This window comes from Alligator mississippiensis, chromosome 1 (genome assembly GCF_030867095.1).
Source record: "Alligator mississippiensis isolate rAllMis1 chromosome 1, rAllMis1, whole genome shotgun sequence".
Taxonomy (NCBI): domain Eukaryota; kingdom Metazoa; phylum Chordata; order Crocodylia; family Alligatoridae; genus Alligator; species Alligator mississippiensis.
In genome coordinates, this window is record NC_081824.1 from 160537037 (window position 1) to 160559442 (window position 22406).

Consider the following 22406-nt stretch of genomic DNA (forward strand, 5'->3'; position numbering starts at 1 on the left):
CAGTCTGACCAGCGCCCGATAGAGGGGAAGTATCACCTCCTTGGATCTATTCGTCATGCATCTGCTGATGCATGATAAAGTGCCATTATCTTTTCTGATGGCTTCGTCACACTGCCAACTCATGTTCATCTTGGAGTCCACTAGGACTCCAAGATCCCTTTCCGCTTCCGTGCCACCAAGCAGGTCATTTTCTAGGCAGTAGGTGTGCTGGACATTTTTCCTTCCTAGGTGCAGCACTTTGCACTTCTCCTTGTTGAATTGCATTCTGTTGTTTTCTGCCCACTTGTCCAACCTGTCCAGGTCTGCTTGTAGCTGTTCCCTGCCCTCCGGCGTGTCCACTTCTCCCCACAGTTTTGTGTCATCCGCAAACTTGGATGGAGTACACTTCACTCCCTCGTCCAAGTCGCTGATGAAGACATTGAAGAGTATTGGTCCAAGGACCAAGCCTTGCGGGACCCCACTGCCCACACCCTTCCAGGTCGAAACTGACCCATCCACTACGACTCTCTGGGTGTGACCCTCTAGCCATTTTGTCACCCACTGGACTGTGTAGTCATCCAAGTCACAGCCTCTTAACTTGTTCACCAATATGGGGTGGGATACCGTATTGAAGTCCTTCCTGAAGTCTAAGTATACGACATCCACCCTTGCTCCTACGTCCAGGCGTTTTGTAACTTGGTCACCTGTAACCGTTCTTGTTCCTGTGTAGAAGACAGTTTAGATGTACAATTCTCAGCTAGTTCTGAAATACTAAGCATTAGAGGGATAGCGGTAAGTTAGTTTTGCTGGTGGAAAATCGTGGTCTTTCTTCCCACTCTTTTGTTTTTATTTTGTATTTTGCTTTTAGTGGAAATGGGTACACAGTAGAAAATAACTTGGAGGAATGGGATAAGGTATGCTATTTTAACTAGAAATGGTTGTGCTCTGAAGTACACACCGTTTCTAACCACAGCACTATCGCTCAAATAGCTGTCTCAGTGCACGCATGCAGATTACACTGACCACAGATACAGTTTATTTTAGAATAATGTGATGTGAAAAAGTTTAACATGCATAAAGAAATTGTTGTTAAGTGAAGTATAATTAGTTTTGAGTTGTTACCTGTAAAATATGTCAATAAAGTATTTTTCTTAGCCTGTTAAGTTTAAATCTTGACAATTTGTCACTTTTTCTATATTCAGGCTCTGGAAAATTAAGGTACCTGCAAATTCAGATGACATCATAACAATTATCCGTGGAAAGGCAATAGCTTTTCAAGATTGCTTTGTTCAAGATACTCCTTACATACTTTCCAGACCTGAACAGCCATTTTTTAACAATGCAAATGACATCTCCCTCTCTTCACCAGCTGGTAGTGACATCTACATTGTGTGGTCTGCATGCTTTCCAACAACTGCACTTGTGTTGACAGATTTTGGAACTTTCCATACAAATGATGGATTCAGAACTTCTAAAGAAATAAAAGCTCCATCACACATTTTGGCCTCTAACCTTGCTCAAAATGTAACTGCTGTGGCTTTAGCAGATGATGGAATCTTGTTTTTAATAAATGGAAATATTTACAAACGGGAGTCTAATGATTTCTTTAAACTTGGAACAGACTACGATCTATCAGAAGGAGACATTATTGGAGTACAGTCAAGGGTTTGGTGTCCATCTGAATATCCAATGAAGGTAAGTTTTAGTAAAGTTTCATCTTACATTTTGAAATATACAAGTTCACTAGGTCTGTAAAGTATTCTGTGTTTTCTCCAGCTATAAAAGAGTGTTTGGAATTTAAAGTGGCTTAAATGTAACTAACTTATTTTCAGATCACTTAAAAATAAAAGCTTGAGTTTGTAATTTGATTCCAGTAGCACTTTATCAATTGACTGAAGAACTATCACAAGGCTTTTTAATAGAGATTTTGACATATTTCATTAACTTGTTTGCTACTATGCATCTAATTGGGGTTTTTTTCTTAACAGAGTGGGAGAAAATTAAGTACAACAGCAATATGGACATCAACTGACGTGCACCTTGGATATGGTGACAATGTTTTTATTAGAATAACAGATACATCAAAGCTACAAAAGATCCTAGGATTCCCAGAGGATGTTTCCTTATCTCTAGGCACTGTTTCCTATGACTCATGCCCAGCTGAAATTGCTCTATTGGTGGCCTGCATTGGGTGCAGCTCCTCTAGGATGTTTTATGTAGTGACATATAATGAAGATAGGTATATCTGGGTTCTTAGAAACTTTTTCTTAAGTGCTCCTTCCAAGGGCTTTATGAAGATGGAATTCATGTATTCAGCATTGCCATCAATGCTGCTGTGGAACAAGACATCTATGTATTATAGCTATAGAAACAACACAGCTTATGGATTTCCTCCAGTGCATGAGACAAATGTTACCCCAGCCGAATATACTAATGGGAGCAGTATTCACCAAATTGTAATAGGTTAAGTATACAGTGTTTGTTGTCTTTTGATATAATTTAAGTATAAGGCAGAAGTAAGTAAGAGGATTCCTAAAAATCTTTTCTCTAGCAATTATTTGCTATTATTTGTTAAAATGATTAAACTCAGGGGACTATAAGGATTAAAATGCATCAATTTTAGCTGGACAGAAATATTTATAAGGTAGTTAACTGATATTTTTCTTCAAGTATTGCCAACATGGATTTTTTAGAAGTGTGTCCCACTAGTAAGGAGTCCAGGTTGTAGCTGTATTGGTCAAGAGGAAAAAGCAATCAGGGCTTATGGCAGAGATGATATCCTTTATTAGACCAACAAGATTTTTGCAAAAAAAATTCTTTAATTGCAAGCTTTTAATTGCAAGTTTTTAATTACAAGCCTTACCACTAGTAAGGAAGCTTTTAAACAGCAGTACTTAAGGCAATACATACCTCTGATATTTTTGGCGCTTTTTCCCACTGATCTTTCTTCTTCTCCTGTCTATTGGTAATATTTATTTAGCTGCAATGATAGAGTAGTGCTTGAAAATGTCTTAAAATCATAGAAAATTAGGGTTGGAAGGGACCTCAGGGAGAGGCAGCCATATGCCGGTGTGCTGCCACTCCAGGCAGGGCTGGAGCAGCTCCAGGAGGTTGCAGGAGGTGGCCCCGGTCATGCAGAAGGCCTCCAGCCTCTACTCATTGTCCCAGGTATACTGGACGTGCTGCCATCAGTCCTGGCTGGCCCAGCAGGCCCAGAGGCAGCGGAGCTGGAGGCCCAGGAAGGCAATGGTGACCCCAGTGGTGGCTTCCTGGAGCCCATCATCAGTGACCCTTCCGGGGTCCAGCCAGGCAGATGAGGTGGAAGCAGCAGGTGCATGGCGGCAGCCCTGAGATGGTACGTGGTGGGCGGGCAGGCAGTCACTTCACATGGGAGAGCCAGGCAGCCCCAAATGGCCATAGGCCAGGTGGCAGTCGGTGTGGTGGGCCAGCAGGGCCAGCACAGCAGCCAGCAGGAGCGTGGGGCACTGGTCATCCCTGCCAGGGGCTGGAGCAGCCATAGCATAGGGAAGCAGAGGCAGCAGAGAAAGCAGTGCCGCATGCTGTCCCTGCATTGGGTTCGCAACTCCTGGCCCGGGAAGTGGCTGGCCAGAGAGCAGCACATGGGGCTGGCTTTTAAAGAGGGAAAGTAACTGTGTACAGTACAGTAACTGTTGTTGTTGAAGATGTCTTTTCTACATGGGCCTCTGCCACATGTTACACTTAAGACATGATTAACTGGTTAATTGTATCTTAAGTTGTAACCCAGCCACACATTAAAGCAATTAATGGCACCATAAAACAAGGAATAAATCACAAGGTGTTTCACAAAAAAAGGTGTAATAACTTTGTGGCTGCTTCCTATGACACCATTAATTGAATGTGTGGTCAGGTGCAGCCCCATGGTTGCGAGCCCTATCAACTGATGGGACTCCCAGACATGGGAGTGCATGGTGCATATGGTGTGGCTGGCAGCTCAGTCAACTAATGGAAGTCCTAGCCTCGGGTGCATGGCACACCCCCATGACTGGGAGCCCAAAGCAGGTGATAGGCCTTCCAGCTGCAGAAGCACATGGTGTGCCCCTGGGTCTAGGAGCCCCATCAGCTGAGGGGCTTGCTACTTGTAGTATAGTATAGTGTATGAACTTGCTACTTGCCAGTGTAGGGGGAGCCCAGGATCATGATTATGATCATGATCATAATTATTATTATAATCGTGATCCTGGGCTCCCCCTGCACCAGCAATAAGGTATGATGGGATCTGGTGCTCGATCCCACAGTCACACCTCCTGCCATGCATGTGTGGCATAGCAGGAGGTGCAATTGTATGGATCACACATCAGATCCTATCACACCTTATCTGCATGTTTGGCATGGGCCCTGAATACTACGACCTGTCTTTATTCTCTATAATGGTGGTGTCGTTATCCTCTGGGATTCTATATTTTCCAAGGACTTGAGAAATAGTTGGGTCCACCTTGTCATTTATGTCCCTGGTAGGACTTCAAGAAGCTCTGCCTACAATCATGGAAGTCCAAAAGGACCACGTACCAAATGTCTAGTGGCAAAGCTGCTGGAGCCAACATGATTCCAGTGGAGGTCTATAAATCAGGTGGTCATGACCTCATGGAGAAACTAACTAAGATCTTCTGTAGTATGTAGGCACAGGAGGTAGTCCCTCAAGAATTCAAGGATACCTCCATCGTCCACCTGTACAAGAAGAAGGGAAATCACCAACTCTGTGACAACCACAGGGACATCTCCCTTCTCTCAACTGCCAGCAAAATACTCATAAGAGTCCTCTTTAACCGGCTGACCAACCATCTAAATGACCTAGTGCCTGAGAGTGAATGCGGCTTCAGAAAAGGACACAGAACCACTGACATATTGTTTGCAACCCAGCAGCTTCAAGAAAAGTGCCAGGAACAGAACATCAGCCCTTTCCTCACATTCATCAACCTAACCAAAGCCTTCAACATGGTGAACTGCAAAGGCCTCTGGGAAATCGTGAAGAAGTACAGATGCCCTGGAAAATGCATCATTATGGTTCAACAGTTCCACAACAACATGATGACACATGCCCTTGCGAATGGTGAATGGTCTGACCTGTTCCTGGTCACAAATTGTGTCAAGCAGGTCTGTGTGCTCACACCTACCCTCCTCAGCATGGTATTCTCTGCCATGCTGTTGGATGCCTTCCAAGACAATGACCTTGGTATGGGGATCAGGTACATTTTAACGGAAGCATCTTCAACCTATGAAGGCTCTGAGCAAGCTCCAGAATCCAGACACCCACACTTTGTGACTTCCTCTTTGCTGACGACTGTGCATTATGCGCAGACTCACAGGCTGACATGCAATGGTCCATGGACCTATTCTCATCAGCCTGTGACAACTTCAGACTCACTATTAGCATGAAGAAGACCAAAGTGATGTTTCAACCTGTACCTGGCACAACACCCCAAGAACCAGACATCTCAGTTAAAGGCCAACAACTGGCATTTGACCCCAGCATTCTTTCCTGCCCATGGCAGGGGGTCAGACTTGATCTACTTAAGTCCCTTCCAACCCTACCAACTATCAAACTTTGAAACTGTCGATGGTCAGCAAGTTTGTCTATCTAGGCAGCATGCTCTCCCGTGCTGTCCATATCGATGACAAAGTCAGTGCAAGACTAGCAAAAGCTAGCGTGGCTTTCGACAGACTCCATAAGTCCATCTGGGACTGCAGAGGCATCAGAATGTCAATAAAACTGAAGGTTTACAAAGCCATCATTCTCTCAACCCTCCTTTACGCCTGCAAAACCTGGACTGTCTACCAGTGTCAAGACAAGAAACTAAACCACTTCCACCTGTGTTGCCTGTGAAAGATACTAAAGATCAAGTGGCAAGACAAGACTCTGGACACTAAGGTGCTCAGAAGATCAGCTCTCCCCAGTATTCACACTCTACTGAAACTGGCACAGCTAAGATGGGCCAGCCACCTTTCAAGAATGCCCGATACTCACTTGCTGAAGAAAATCTTCTATGACAAACTGTCAAATGGAGTATGCTCTTGCAGCACCCCAAAGAAGTGGTACAAGAACACCCTAAAAGTGTCCCTAAAGAGTTTTGGCACTGACCTGAAGTCGTGGGAGCAAAATGCTCACAACCGTCCATCCTGGAGATCATCAATCCGGAACGGAGCACTGGCCTTCGAACAGCAACACACAGCAGAAGCAATGAAGAGGTGTGTGGCCAGGAAAACAAAAGCCTCTCTTACCCAGTCCTCACTACTTTCCTGCCCCTGCTGCAGCAGATTGTTCAAGGCAAAGATTGTGTTTATATGTCACCTATGTACCCATGAGACTTAGTCTCCACCCTGCTCCTTTCTCTTTCCTCTTTCTCTTTTCTCCTTTTTCCTTTTTTTTCTCCTTTTCTCTTTTCTCCCTCCCTGTTTCTTTCCACTTCTTTTCTCTCTTCTTCACCCTGCCCCCCACTGAATGTGATTGTCTTTGCCTGTGAAGGACGAACAACACAACACTTGCTGTGAAAAGGACTTCAAGAGCACACTCATAGTACCAATGGACACTGATAACCAAAATACATTTAATCTTGTGCCTGCAAAAGGCATGTACTAGTGTGGAATCTATGTGGACTTCATTAAAAACTATGGTTATTATAAAGTAACCAATCATTTCTTTCTGTGTCATATGTTTATAATTTAATTTAAAAAGTTACATCATCGTGCTCCTGAAAGAAACTTTGAAAATGTGAACCAAATATTGCTTATCCCTGTATTATCATAGTAACCCTACACCCAGTTGTTCATATCTGCTCTTCCACCTCTATCTTTTTGCTTGTCCCTTGCTCCCATGTGGCATTTTTCATCCTGAGTGATCCCAAAGCACTCCATAATTTATAAGTATAAGGCAGTACATGGAGTGGAATACAGTACCCAAATAGCACAGAATATATGGCACAAGCAAGGAAAGCAAGGAAATTGTGGCTGAGAACAAAAGTATCTATGTTCATAGAAAGTACAACAGAAAAATGAAAAATTGTATATCTTCTCTATGTAATTATCTGTGACCCATACATTCAAATTAAAGCTGGATAGAAACCAGCTGTAAAGTTGTTACACATTTTCAAGCACTAATTTTGTAGCTGGTTGACTCTTTTTATATCTCTATAGACATGTTTATGCCATGATAATTACTTTGCATGTGTAGCCAGTCTAAATTTATTGCATGATTAACCAGTTAATTGTGTGATAATTACTTTGCATTTGTGGCTAGTCTAAATTTATTGTACAATGAACCAGTTCATTAAGTAATATGTGTAATGTGTGGCAGGAGCCTATATGTGTTCCATTCTTGATGTGTATATGCCTGGGAATTGGAATCTTTTAACTAGTGGTGTTCAGCAACACATGCTTACAACCAAATTGCTGTCGTATCCCCTCCCCAGGATAAAAATTAAAAGTGTAGAGCAGAGCCAGCTGCCTCAGTTTCTTCTGATTGCAGCATTGGTTGAAACACAGAATAGTTAACAGCATTCTTACTGTAGCTATTTGCTTCTAAACTCTTTCATTAATACATCTTGTATGTAATTGGATTTGGAAGGAGGATTTAAATTAGGATCACTTGTGATGTTAATGTTTCATTGTTTTTATTAATTTCTCTTTTTCTTTGCTATTCAGTACTGGGTCCTCTCAGTCTAATGGTCAACAAATGCAATCCTAATTGTCAAGTACAAGTGTCAAATACAGTCTCACACGTGGTGTAGCCAACCCACTTAATGATGGCGATAGCAAATGACTGTTTTGCTTAGACAGGTGACATATTACTAGTAGTGTTGTATTTTGTTTTGGGTTTTTTTAATAACTCAAAGAGCAAGAGATGCAATATCAAAGCTGTATTTGTTAAACAAATCTGAGACCAGCCTTTGAACTGGGAGCTCCAAATTTCCTTCCCCAGAACAGTCATCTTCAAAAAGTGCCTATCTCCTCTATGTATTTGGCAAAAGCTCTTCCTTCCCAGAAGTCATTAGACTTATTAGGACATAACATTGGTCTTACAGGATTACCTTCTCAGGGACGTTCTAAAACAGGCCTAGAAGTTTCAGGTAAAGGTAGCTCCACGTAAAAACACGGTCCTGCCAACATCTTAAAACTGGTGTGCCTACTTCAGCACCTTTGAAAGAGCAGCAGCTTCTTTGGGCTCCTATACACGTGCAGGGACCCTGCTGCGATGCACTGGGAATCGCACTCATTCAATGAGCTTTAGATCAAAGCACCCTGTCATCATTTTTCAGCACAGGGACGCTGAAACATTTGATGCTTGGGCACTTTTAATTAGCGCAGCTCACTAATTAAAGCACCCCCACCCATGCCTCCTGGAACACATATAAAAATGTCCTCTGATTCTCTTTGCATATTGATCCCATAGTGTATATCTTCTATTCGGGAATTTAAAATATGCTTACCTATAGTGTGTGTTAAGGGCTTCCCATGCAACCTGTATGCAGTCATGCTTTCCTCCCAAAGCCTCAAAGGGCATTATGACCACAGCTAATTGCATCTCAGCAGAGTCAGAACTTTAGTGTCTTCTGTTAAGTTGGTCTGTTACTGAAGTTATTTTTATAGTTACTGTATTAGATGAAGAGTTTCCTTTAGTCTGGTGGTGGTATGGTAGTAGCAATAAATAGGCAGAGTTAGGAGAGGAAGTACTAGGATTTTTCCTCATGAAGGAATCTAGATCCCAGGGCTTGAAGTCCTGGCAATGTTGAATACAGTGTCAATGTTGAATACAGCTGATATTGGGTTAGATCTTGTGGTTAAAGGAGTTGCTTTGAGGTGTGAACAATGGATGTCAGCATCCAGTCTCCCTAAGAGGGTGCATGCAATAATTCAGAAATTACTCTTTCAGGATTTCTTTGGCCCAAATTCTTTCCAATTGGATCAGTGTTTAATAAAAGGCCTTTGGCCCACTTAAGTCATTGGCTATGTACCCACCATCTTTTAGTAGAGAATAATATAGATTGCAGCATGCATCTAATTAATGGTGGCATCCGGCTTCTTTAATTTACATTGACCATCAGGAATATTTAGAGCAATTTAGAAGAAAATCAAGGTTTCAGAAAAGAAAGTATTCTTCATCCTATACCAGTGATTCTCAGCTGGGACATGCACAGAACAACTTGGTGTGATACATGAGGAGACTGATCTGGTTCACAACGTCAGTCTCACCTCCATCCTTGGCAAAGTCTTTGAAAAAATTATCAAGGCTCACATTTGTGAGAGCCCGGCAGGACAAATTATGCTGAGGGGAAACCAGCACGGGTTTGTGGCAGGCAGATCGTGCCTGACCAAACTAGTCTCTTTTTATGACCAGGTTACAAAACGCCTGGACACAGGACGAGGGGTGGATCTTGTATACTTAGACTTAAGGAAGGCCTTCGATACGGTATCCCACCCCATACTGGTGAACAAGATAAGAGGCTGTGACTTGGATGACTACACAGTCCGGTGGGTGGCGAATTGGCTGGAGGGTCGCACCCAGAGAGTCGTGGTAGATGGGTCGGTTTCGACCTGGAAGGGTGTGGACAGTGGGGTCCCGCAGGGCTTGATCCTTGGACCAATACTCTTTAATGTCTTCATCAGTGACTTGGACGAGGGAGTGAAATGTACTCTGTCCAAGTTTGCAGATGACACAAAGCTATGGGGAGAAGTGGACACGCCGGAGGGCAGGGAACAGCTGCAAGCAGACCTGGACAGGTTGGACAAGTGGGCAGAAAACAACAGAATGCAGTTCAACAAGGAGAAATGCAAAGTGCTGCACCTAGGGAGGAAAAATGTCCAGCACACCTACAGCCTAGGAAATGACCTGCTGGGTGGCATGGAAGTGGAAAGGGATCTCGGAGTCCTAGTGGACTCCAAGATGAACGTGAGTCAGCACTGTGACGAAGCCATCAGAAAAGCCAATGGCACTTTATTGTGCATCAGCAGATGCATGACGAATAGGTCCAAGGAGGTGATACTTCCCCTCTATCGGGCACTGGTCAGACCACAGTTGGAGTACTGCGTGCAATTCTGGGCACCGCACTTCAAGAAGGATGCGGATAACCTGGAGAGGGTCCAGAGAAGGGCCACTCGTATGGTTAAGGGCCTACAGACCAAGCCCTACGAGGAAAGACTAGAGAAACTGGACCTTTTCAGCCTCCGCAAGAGAAGGTTGAGAGGCGACCTTGTGGCTGCCTATAAGTTCATCACGGGGGCACAGAAGGGAATTGGTGAGTATTTATTCACCAAGGCGCCCCCGGGGGTTACAAGAAATAATGGCCACAAGCTAGCAGAGAGCAGATTTAGATTGGACATTAGAAATAACTTCTTCACAGTTCGAGTGGCCAAGGTCTGGAACGGGCTCCCAAGGGAGGTGGTGCTCTCCCCTACCCTGGGGGTCTTCAAGAGGAGGTTAGATGAGTATCTAGCTGGGGTCATCTAGACCCAGCACTCTTTCCTGCTTATGCAGGGGGTCGGACTCGATGATCTATCGAGGTCCCTTCCGACCCTAACATCTATGAATCTGTGAACGTTCTATGTCCTGTTTCTTCCTCCATTTGGTTTTCGTTCTTTGTTCTTTAAGGAAACATATGATAGCATTACAGCAGACCAGCTGTCATGCTAATAATTTTGGGGTAGTTTTAATGATCCATGTGTATAATGTGTTGCCTTAGCTCACATTCCCAGCCATGTCAGTCTTTAGAGATTGTTCTAGCAAGAGTCTTATAAGGTAGATTTATGGGGGGGCAGAGGTAGATTAAAATTTATTGGGTCCCTGGGCAAACATAAAATTGAGGCCACCTGCAGGAGCTGGACTGCAGCGGGGGGAGGGGCCCCTTCCTTCCTGGTGCTGCCGCTGCCAAGGGTGGGGCAGGCCTGTGTGCCATGTGGGGGAGGCTAGGGTTGACCCAGCCAGGCTGGGGGTGGTGTGGCACATATCCACCTCTCCTCCCTGCTCCCCAGGCTTCCCCCGCCCCCACCACAGCTAGAGCAGAGCCCAGTGGGGTGAGGGCAGATGCAGGCTGTCCACTGTGGGCTCGGGATTCTCCCTCCTCCATCCATGCCCCCTGAACAAGCCATCTCTAGCTCTGTCCCACTCCCTGCCCTCGCCCCAGGTACCATGCATCGCCCTGGCTGGGCAGTGGCCCCAGTCCCTGCCCCACTCCCTCCCTCACTGTGGGGGCCTCAATCTGCTCCCCCATGTCCCTTCCTTCCCCCACAGCCCTTCCCTCCCACTAGACTTACCTGCAAGGAACTGGCTGCCTGACTGTGTTCCTGGCCTTGTGTAGCCATGCATATGCACAGGGGCAGCACTAGGTGGGGCTTGGGGAGGCAATAGCCACCCCAAAATTCACCTTAGCCCCCCCATAGCCACCCCTCCCAGCACTGCAACGACTGCCCGCCCACCCCACTCCCACCCACAGCCCACAGAGGTGTGGCATTCCCAGCCTGGCCAAGCCCAGTCCTGACCCTTCCCGCATACCAGGAAGAGGCTGGTGCCACCCCTGCATCTCCAGGCAGCCCCAAGCAGGACCTCTTGCAGGCTGGACTACTGCATGCCTGCAAGACATCCAGGGCTCCCTGATTGGCAGGGGCACCTGGGCCCAGGACCTGGTGACCCATACATTAATCTGCCTATGATGGGGGTGGGAGGGGGAGCCAGGGAATTCTTTTTTTCTCTCTTTTTCTTTTTTTTTTTTGCTTCTCCGAGACAAGTTGTAATCTCTTTCGGTTTTTGTCTTTCTTTAGAGTGGAATATGATAAATCCTAGAAAATCTGTACTTTGTGTCCATCCTTCTTAACTGCAGACTGCTCCTAGATCTTCTCATGATCTGTTTTTATTCAAAGTGATGCATTCTTAGAATGATGTCTCTAGATCTATTTGTGTTGGGAGCATAAAAAGGTATATGTTATCTATCTATAGATATTAATGTGTTTGTCTCCAGTTTTAGGAAGGTTTGTAGTGCTTTTTTGAGACAGTAACTTATATTCTTAAGACTATTTTAATTACTACCCAAAAAAACCCTAAATCAGTAAAGATGGTTGTTTTTTTTCTTGCAGATTATTCTGGAAACATCGTGATCAAGATGCAAAATAATATCATGTTTTTTTTTAAATTTGACTTAATAGATGTTATACTGCTCCCTAGATGGGAAAATGAAAGTAAAAACACAGTCCTTTACTTGAATCCATCTGGTAACCTTTACATTGTGGTCATCAATAGTTCTGGTATACATCGCCAGAATTATCCCTTGAAAATGGAAGTACATGGTACTTCTTACAGCCTTTTTGATGAATGCCCATATCTAGCATTTCATCACAACATAGATTTAAATGTCTATTATCTGGACAAAGGAGATGAAGTGACATTTTGGGCACAAATATTATTTCAGGAGAATCTGGGCTTATTTGTAGATGTGAGAATCCACAGGCCAGAACTATTGGAACAGGCGACACATGTTGAGTATGAAATCGCTCATGAAATCTGTACTAAAAACCAGGTGAGTTATGTGAACATGGTTCCTATATAGAACATGTTTCTTTCTAAATAATATATTTTGATATGCTTTTTTGCTTTGCTCGAGCAATATTTTGCACAGTTAAGACATTGTTAGAGGGGTGTGGAGTGGCTGCTTCCAACGTCTTCAGGCTTCTCTTCTGGCAGACTTGCTGAGGCCCTACATCAGAGTTTCTGCTAGCAGAAATCTAACTTGGAACCATCCCTTTTCTGCTAAAATATTTAACATAATTTTTGCAGTTTAAATTGTGTTTACTTACTAAATCAGTAAGAAAAATCACTAGTTAATTATAAAGTAAATGTTATTACCCGTTACCTTCATCCCAAACATGCTTTCATTTAAAAAATAAATGCAAAAATCTGGAATGTGCAGAACATAAACTACAAACATGTAAACACAGTGTATGTACAATTCAAATTCCACCTGAGAAGACAGGTTCAGCAGCTCAGGGATCACAAATTCTATGATGCATGCATAAAAAAAATTCTATGAGACTTGTAGACAATATGGAACTGATTTTATACATCACAGGTGTCAAACTTACAGCACATGAGCCAAATATGGTCTACAGAGCCATGTCTTGTGGCCCATAGGTATAGCAGAAGAGCCAGGAATTCAGGGCAGGGCTTGCAGCCAAAATCTGGGGCACAGAGTCCGAGTGGACAGCCATGTCAGCAGCAGGAGGCAAGCAACAGCTTGGTTAACCACTGTCACCCTCCTGGTCACCACAACTGGTTCCATCCCATGGGGAGCTCCACAGTTCGAATCTGGCCCAGGGTTCAGTGTGAGTTTTACACCCCTGGTTTACATAATGAGTTCAGGATGACTATAAGCTTCATCTAGGACCCACATTGAAATTACATCTTATTTAAGATCTTAGTATCATTAAAATGTCCTAGATCTATACTGTGACATTTGTTGTTTAAGGATTTTTACTAATCATCATTATTTTTTATTCTGTTTCTTTTAGACAATTACATTTTATCAAAATGTTGACTATAGTGAATCACTTGATTATATGAAGACAGTGTAAGTACTGAGAAATGTTTTAAGATAGCTAAAATGATTAGATGGGTGGCAATTTACACATATATTAAATATGTGGCCAGTAGTTTTGATGAGTATAGCTTAAAAGTTATTTAAATCTGTAGAGTTCAGGGCAAGTGTTGCAAATTATAATTCTTAATTGGGTAATATCACAGAATAGTGCTGTTTCTAGTGGGGTCCTTGAGTGATCAGTGCTTGGTCCAATTTGTTAAAGTTATATAAAAATATTAATCAAATCCTTGCTGGAAACATTACAAATGAAATAAAGATTGGTGGGGTATCAAATAAAGAGGGCAACATATTGTTAATCAATGAGTTAAATTATTGTAATCAAACAAAATGCTTTTTAATATAGCCAAATGTAAAGTAGTCTAACTGAGAACCAAAAATACAAAAGAAAAACAAAGGATCATCATCACAGATGATTGCCTCAGTGTGAACTGTTGATGCAATACTGTAACAAAAGGTGCTAATTTAATCTTTGGATATATCATATTTACTTGATTCAAAGATGAGCCTTTGTGGCTTTTCCCTCCATTTATCATGGAGGGAAAAGCCACAATGGCATATTAGGCAGCAGGGGGCAGGCTTCTGCTGTGGCTATGCCATATATATCCTAGGGGTGTGCAAAGCAGGCCTTATTCAATTCAGATTTGGATTTGGCCTGAATCGGGGACAGTGATTCGATTAATTGATTCGTATCACTGTCCCTAATTCGATTTGGCCAAATCCGAATCTGAAGATTTGACGCTGATTTGGAGAATCAGCGATTCAGACATAGACACAGCTTTAAAAGTTTTTTCTACCTTACGTTGAGGTAGCAGGTGCAGCTTGTGATCACTGTGATGCTCGGGCAGATGGAGTGTCCCACAGGAGTGCGGGGGGTCGGGGGGGGGGACCTCCACGTGCTTGGAGGTGAACCCGGAAGTAGACCGGAAGTAGTTCCAGTCCACTTCCGGGTCTACCAGGTTGCGCACCGGGGGCCCCCTCAATCCCCTCCAGCTCAGCAATTAGCCACGAAGGGATCCAGGGTGCCCCTCCAGACCCAGGAGGCACCAGTCACTGAGCTGAAAAGGTGCAGGGGGGCCCCCCCAGCAGACCCAGAAGTGGACTGGAAGTGCTTCTGGTCCACTTCCGGGTCTGCTGCCAAGCATGCTGGGAAGCCCCCTGCACTTCTGTGGGACACTCCGTGCGCCCCAGCATTGCAGCATTTACAAGCCCCCTGCTACTAGAGGTATGTAGAAAAAACATTTAAAGCTGTGTTTATGTCCAAATCACCAAATCAACATTAGAATTCCAATATGCTACTCATTTAGCTCCTATAAAACCAATGTATATAAATTATCTAGGTATACTGATTTAAAATGTCTAATTTTAGTACTTGTTTTAACATTTTCTTAAGTAAATATTAGAAAGTATTTCATCATCATATGATCTAAGTATCTCTTTCCCCCCAATACAAAATTAAAATATTTATTGAATGCTTGTCCTCTTCTGCATTATCAATAACTATACTGTTTCTACCTAGTAACGAACTAGCATTAGGATGCCTTTTGTTCCTAGTATATTTAACAAACATTTTATATTTAATTATATGATATTTAATTCTTCTGGCCATTAATTTTTACCTGTCTTTTTCCTTCCCTTATCAAATTTTCTATAATTCTTATCTTCCAATTTATTAATCATTATCAGCTTTCCTTTTCTTCCATTTCTTATATATGCTTTTAAATTTTATAGATCTTTTATTTCCCACCTATGAAAGTATTTTGAGCATTAACTAAAATGTTTTTAATTCCCAGTTATAATTTATACTTTTTTTTCTTTAAATTATTTCTGCCAATAGACTGAACACCTCGTTTTTTCACCCTTGCACAGATCTTTTAAAGCATCAAGCATAGACATATTTCTGGTTTGGACTTTTATTCTGTTTGCCCATAATAATTGTGATCAGTTCATGATTACTTAATCCACTTATACCTAAGCAGCTACTATTTTTAATTCTGGAATCAATTCCTCTCCACCTATTAATATGTAGTCTCACAGAATTTTCCTGTGTTGGTTATAATATTTTTCAAGTTAGGAGATTGCCATCTCTAATATTGTAGAAATTGTGATGGTAATGTAGTAGTAACATCAGTACTACATAGATCACTCCAGCATAAGTCACTCATATGTAATATGGTAGGTGTCTTGCAGTCCTATACTTCAATTTTATTGGTAGCCTGTAGGGACCAGGATGGAATTTTCCCCCACATGAATGCTACTAGATTCTGGAGAGGTTTTTCATCTTACTCTGAACTACTAGGATGTAGACACACCAGTACCTGATGATTACCTGTCACTCATGCTGGTACTTCAGAAACTCAGATGTGTCTTCCTTACAGGATCTTGCTCTTTTGCTCAGGGTCAAACCAATCACCAAATTTGGGATAAGAAAGGATTTTTTTTCCTAAGTAAGGCTGGCAAGAGCTGTGGGTTATGTTAAGATGTTGTGGGGGCCCAGGAACCCAAGTTTCTCCCCTTTGTTCTGCTGTGTATTTTAGGGCCCCTCTATACCTGCAGGTAAAGGTACAATACAGTCAGGCAGCGAGCTCCCTGCAGGTAAGATAATGCATAATCCACATAATCGTGCCTCCTGTCATGCCACATATGCATAGCAGGAGGTCTGATTGTGGGATCATGAAGCAGATCCCCTCACACCTTACTGCTGGTGCAGGGGCAAGAAATAAGTTTCCATAGCTGGGAGCCTGTGTTATCTGATGGGGCTTCCAGCTATGAGGGTGCACTATATGCTTCTGCAGCTGGGAGCTCCATCAGCTGACCTGGGATCCCAGCCACAGGGGCACTCCGGGGGTCCTTGCACCAGGGAGACCACAGTTGACATGGTTTCCCAACCATGGGGCTGCTTTATGTAACCCTGTGACTACAAAACAACAGCTAATGTGATCTCCCAGCCATAAGGGCACATAAAGCACCCCCAGAGCTAGGACACCGTGTTAGCTGTAATCTTCCTGCCATAGAGATCTCTATGAATAAGTGGAGTTGAAGCATCTCTACAAGTGAGAGATTGCATCAGCTGTGGTTTCTCAGTCGTGGGGATGTCTGGAGCACTTCAGCAGCTGGAACTGTACCTCAGTTGCAGTCTTCTGGCCATGGGGATGCATGGGACACCCCTGTGGCTGGGACCCCTGTCATCTGATTGGGTTTCCAGTGCAGGGCCTGAGAGCCAGCATCAGCTGGGAGCTCCGAGGCTCAGAGGTGCACCTGGGCTGCATCAGCTGGGATCTCCAATCAGCTGATAGGGCTTCCAGATAGAGGAACCCCTAGGAGCACATTCAAATTAATGGCATGATAGGCAACAGCTGTAAAGTTTTATTATACATATTTTGTGGAATAATTTAGTAGCTTATTCCTCTTATGCCATTAATTAATTGAACATGTGGCCAGGTGACCACTTAAGGTTAATCACACCTTAAGTGTAATATGTAGATGGGGCCTTAGGGGACAGAATAGATCTTGCTCTTGGGGTCAATCCTGGGGGCACTCTTTACCTTTAGCCAACCTTAATCTCCCTCAACCCAAACCAGCTCTTCACAGCTCCAGCAGAGGAAGGTCTGCCATTCTTTGGGGTTATCACCCTGGGTTTGCTAAAACAGAAGGCAGATCCCCACTTCGATGGAGCAACAGTTACTATGTCATCATCATGCTTGTCACAGACAATCAACAAGACTAAACAGGAAAAGGATTTTGTTACAAAACAGGTATAACATACAAGCAAAAGTAACTATAATTTGAGAGAGAGAGATAAGACAAATATAAAAGGTCAGAAAAACAAGGCTTCACACTACTTTTCTATCTAGAAACAGCTTCAGAACAGTCCCCTGTGACCAGCTATTTCTCTGCAGATGACTTATCTTGGCTAGCAGCCTGCCAGTTCACTGACTCCCTCAGCTTGTCCCAGATGAGCCCTAGATGGGATTCTCAAAGTTTTGGGAGCATCTGGTTTCTTTACCAACTCAGAAGTTGGGGCCCAAAAATGTCCCTTTCCTAAAGGTTTCCTGAACCCCCTTGTGTTGTAAGGCACAAGATGTTATACCTTCCAAATCTCGCTCTTATTTCTGGGGAGAATTAATGTTGTGTAGATGAGTTTTCTCTTTCCACCAAGTAGGACATGACTAATGGTGTGTCTGCCCCTTGTGACTAATGGTAACTTTCTGAACAAAATTTTTGGCCCAATCTACTTAACCATTGCTTCAGTCCATACAAGGAGCAACACGTGGCTTTTTCTTAATAGGAATGTCTACTATTGTTCAAACACACATCATCAACTTTCCTCAACTTTAGGAAAGCTGACTTTGATAAGCTCAGGAGGCTTGTTGTTGAGGCCCTAAGGGACCATGACTCGACACGGGGGGGGGGGAGTCCAAGAGTAGTGGTTGCTCCTTAAGGGAGCGATCCTGAAAGCACAAGGGATGTCCATCCTATCTTGGAGAAAAGGTAGCAAAAGGGCACAACAACCCCCTTGGCTCAGCAGGGAACTTGTGGACCTCCTACACCTAAAATGAGAGGCTTATAAAGGATGGAAGACAGGAATCACCACTAAGGAGGAGTATTCTGCACTGGTCTGTACCTGTAGAGAGCGAACCAGGAAAGCCAAGACTGCAACTGAACTCCAACTGGCTACATGTATCAAGGACAATAAAAAGTCCTTTTTCAGATACGTGGGGAGTCAGAAGAAAAGCAAGGATAACATTGGACCCCTGCTAAACCAAATGGGACAGCTGACATCCAGGAAAAAGCCAACCTGCTTAATGGGTACTTCACATCGATTTTTCATCAGCCCAAAGGGACTGCCCTGCCTAGCATGATGCGGGACAGTCAGGGTGAGGGTGAATTTATACTCAGCATTGGTGTAGACCTTGTAAAGGAACACCTTGAGAGGCCGGACACCTTCAAGTCAGCTGGTCCCGACAGATTGCACCCCAGCATACTTAAGGAACCCAGCCACTGGCAAAGATATTTGAAAACTCATGGCGCTCAGGTGAAGTGCCTGAAGATTGGAAGAAGGTCAATATGGTGCCCATCTTCAAGAAAGGGAGGAAGGTACATCCAGGGAACTACAGGCCAGTCACCTTGACCTCAATCCCTGGAAAAATTCTGGAAAAAATCATCAAAGAAACCATTCTTGAAAATTATCAAGGCAACCCTTCTGGATAAGCTGGCTGAGCGCAACATCCTGAGGGACAGCCAGCACAGATTTGTTTTGAGTAGGTCTTGCTTGACCAATCTCATATCCTTCTATGACCAGGTGGCATACCACCTGGACAAGAGAGAAGAGATTGACATGATATATCTGGACTTTAAAAAAGCTGTTGATCTGATGTCCCATGATCTCCTCATAAAAAAATTGGCAAATTGTGGCCTCAGCTACATCACAGTATGATGGCTGGGGAATTGGTTTGGAGTTCAGACCCAGAGAGTGGTAGTCAACGGAAGTGAATCATCATAGTAAGCCATGACCAGCAGTGTCCCCCCAAGGCTCCATCCTTGGATCTGTTCTCTTTAACAACTTTATTAACAATGTGGACACTGGTGTCAGAAGCGGACTGGCCAAGTTCGTCGATGACACTAAACTTTGGGGTAGAACATCCACACCTGAGCAAGATTCCCTCCAAGGTGTACGCGTGCATGGCTGCACACAATTTAAAATCTTGCTGTGCACCAACATTTTAATGACGCACACGCACCTGGAGAGGAGCTGGGTACGGAGCGCAGCGGAGGTATCAGGAGCCTGGTGGCGTGGGACATTTACCAGACATAAGCTCCTCACTCCTCCCCACCAGCTCCTTCCCAGGAGGTGAGGCAAGGTGGGGGCGGGGACAGGGGCTGGGGCAGAGTGCCTCCTTGTGGTGCCGGGGAACTGCTCCTGCTGTTTTATTTTACCTTGTTGTGGCTGGAATCCACCACCTCTTCTGCTGCATCTGGTATGCCGGAACATTCATTTAGTTACTGGCTGAGTGGGGGAAGAGTTCCTGGCCCTGGAGAGGAATCAGGGGGCCCCAGAACTACATCCCACAGGGGGTCCCCAAAGATTGTTGGCTGGCCCTGCATGTGTTTTCCCTCTCATACAAGTTTTACACCACTGTAAGTTTCTATTTTTCAATTAAGTCACTGCTGATTTGCAAAGGCATAGATGAAAAGAAAATATGGGCCTGTAAACACCATAGAAGGAAACCATTGCATGTAAGCAGTTTACATGACTTCTAATGGTGCACAAAACTCTTTTACTGCTTTCTTTATTTTACTTTTCTTTGGCACAATGTTTGGGTAAAGCTATTTAATTTAATATGTAAGTACCTATAGGAGTTACTTCATCAATACACACTCAAGTACTGCGGTTATACTGGTATCTGATTTTATGTGAGGGGAATCAGACCCTAACCCTCCAGCTGTTTGTGACTCGTGACAATTTTAACTCTTAAATCTGTTCATGAATGTATAATAACCCTATCCCGGGGATAGCAAGAAGAGGGACCAGGAAGCCCTGCCCACGGGGCACAGTGTGGGAAGAAACGTGAAAAGAAAGAAAGAAATACAAAGCAACTACTTACCTGCAGAAGGAGCAACACTGGAGGTTCGAAGAAAAGAGCCTGCACGGTTTACAAGCCGCACCTTTATGCAATTAAAGCCAGTGGGTGATGTCATGAAGACATACCAGCCGGCAGGGATAAAAGCGGCCGCTGGCAGTAAGGCAGGGAGAGCCAGTGAGGAGGTGGAGGCTCTCCATGCCAGCAGCGGACTAAGCCAGCATGAACTAGGAACACCCGGATGACAGGCGGCTGCTGAATCAGTGAGGCTCCCATGCACCGGGGGTGCTGAGACCGAGTCCCAGGAGGGGAGGAGCACTGGGGTGACTTCCCCCTAGTACCACCGAGGAGGTTCGGCGGTGGAGATGCCGAATGGTGACATAACCGGCACAGTGAGCCAGAGAAAGAGGCTGAGGTCAACCCCGGGAAGGCATAAGTGTTCCCACTCAACTGCTCCTAGGTACCAGGTCAGGGAACTGGGCTAGGGGTGGAAAGGAAAGAGGGACCCCATGGGACCAGCGTTGGGGGGAGCACTGCCAAACATGAACAGGAGGGCTGGAAAAGCCGACCAGTAGGACACCGGATGGGAAGACCCTTTGGGATTTTTTTTTTTTTTTTGCTTCTTTTCTTTGTTTGTTTTCTTTACCCCTGATCGACAGGGGCACCCATACCAACCCCAGGAATAGAGCCAGCCAGCTCAAGGGGGTCTCAGGCTTAGAGCCCAATCCAGCTAATTATCATTCCCCCAAGGAAAAAAGTGGGGTACAATAGGGCACAAGGAACATCCACACTGGAAAGGTGGCCGTTTCAAGATCTGGCATCCCACCAGAGGTTGGTGTAAGGCTGGGGTGTTGGAGAGGTGGAGCCCCATGAACATCCCCCAGCGAAGTGGTCATCCCTGAGGGGACCTTCAAGGCCAAGCCCCACACTGACATAACATTCAAAGAAGTGGCAGGAAAGTTCAGAGAAGGCCAAAGGGACAACCGAAGCCCACCTCAGACAGTCCATGAAACAAAAGAGCATACGCCCCTTTCAGTTTGGGCCAAGGCAGCACGCGAGCCAGCGTTCAAAGCCAGGTGGGTGCAAACCCATAAACCCAATACCTTATTGCTGTCCTTGAGACACATTGCAGAGCCCCACCAGGATTAAGCAGAACTCAATTACTATTCAAGCGGTCATATGTTTGTTACGCTATTAACGGGAATGGACTGAAGTGGCGCACTCATGGACCGTAACAGCGTGTTCATGGACTGAAGCGGCATGCTCACGGATCGCTACACCTTAGAGGAAACATTGCGCCTGAGGATAGGCTGGTGATCCAGGCTGACCTGGATAGCCTTAGAAAGTGGGTGGATATAAACCTGATGACATTCAATACTGATAAATGCAAGATACTCCATCTCAGGTAAAAAAAACCCCACAGCACAGGCTTGGCAGTGCTACGCTCACTAGCACCACAGCCAAAAAGACTTGGGGGTCATGATTGACCACAAGATAAACATGAGCCACCAACGCGATGTCACAACTGGTAAAACAAACAAAACTCTGGCTTGCATCTATAGATGCTTCTCAACTAAATCTCAGGATGTCATCCTCCCGCTGTACTCGGCCTTGGTGAGGCCGCAGCTGGAGTACTGCATCCAATTCTGGGCTCTGCAGTTTAAAAAGGATGTGGAGAAGCTTGAGAGAGTCCATAGTAGAGCCACATGTATGATCAGAGGGCAGGAGAACAGGCCTTATGATGAGAGGCTGAGAGCCATGGGACTCTTCAGCCTGGAAAGGTGCAGGCTCAGGGGAGACCTGGTGGCTGCTTATAAGTACATAAGGAGTGTGCATCAGGATCTGGGGGAACACCTGTTCACCAGAGTGCCCCAAGGGATGACAAGGTCCAACAGTCACAAATTCGTCCAAGACTGTTTTAGGCTGGATGTCTCAGGGCACAAAGTTGCCTGTTCCTTTAAGGGCAGAAACTGCCTAGGGAGAGAGCCCTAGCAGTCAGTTAGGAACCCCTCAGCTGCAAGTTACCATGGCAACAGGGATGAGGAGATTACCCCACACCTGCAGGTGGTCAGCTGACCAAAAAAGGCAGGGCCTGGGGCATATATAAACCCCAGGACTGGGACCAGAGAGGCAGTTCTCTGTCAGCAGCCAAGGGGGAAGGAGCTGTCTTAGAAGAAGCCAAATGGAGATACTGCCTGTGCTACTTCTAGTAGGATTAAGAGGCTCCAGGAGC

The 22406-nt window shown here is 44.6% G+C and overlaps 1 protein-coding gene across 6 annotated transcripts in view; it reads left to right on the plus strand.

The window, feature by feature from the left end:
* Positions 1 to 22406, plus strand: part of CATSPERE (catsper channel auxiliary subunit epsilon) — an 89302-nt gene that overhangs the window by 46501 nt on the left and 20395 nt on the right. For all 6 annotated transcript variants that reach the window (XM_019500612.2, XM_059716037.1, XM_059716044.1 and 3 more), the window contains 4 exons: positions 1182 to 1674; positions 1968 to 2442; positions 12079 to 12518; positions 13507 to 13565. In XM_019500612.2, coding sequence (XP_019356157.2) covers positions 1182 to 1674; positions 1968 to 2442; positions 12079 to 12518; positions 13507 to 13565 — 1467 coding nt within the window. The remainder of the gene's footprint in view (positions 1 to 1181; positions 1675 to 1967; positions 2443 to 12078; positions 12519 to 13506; positions 13566 to 22406) is intronic.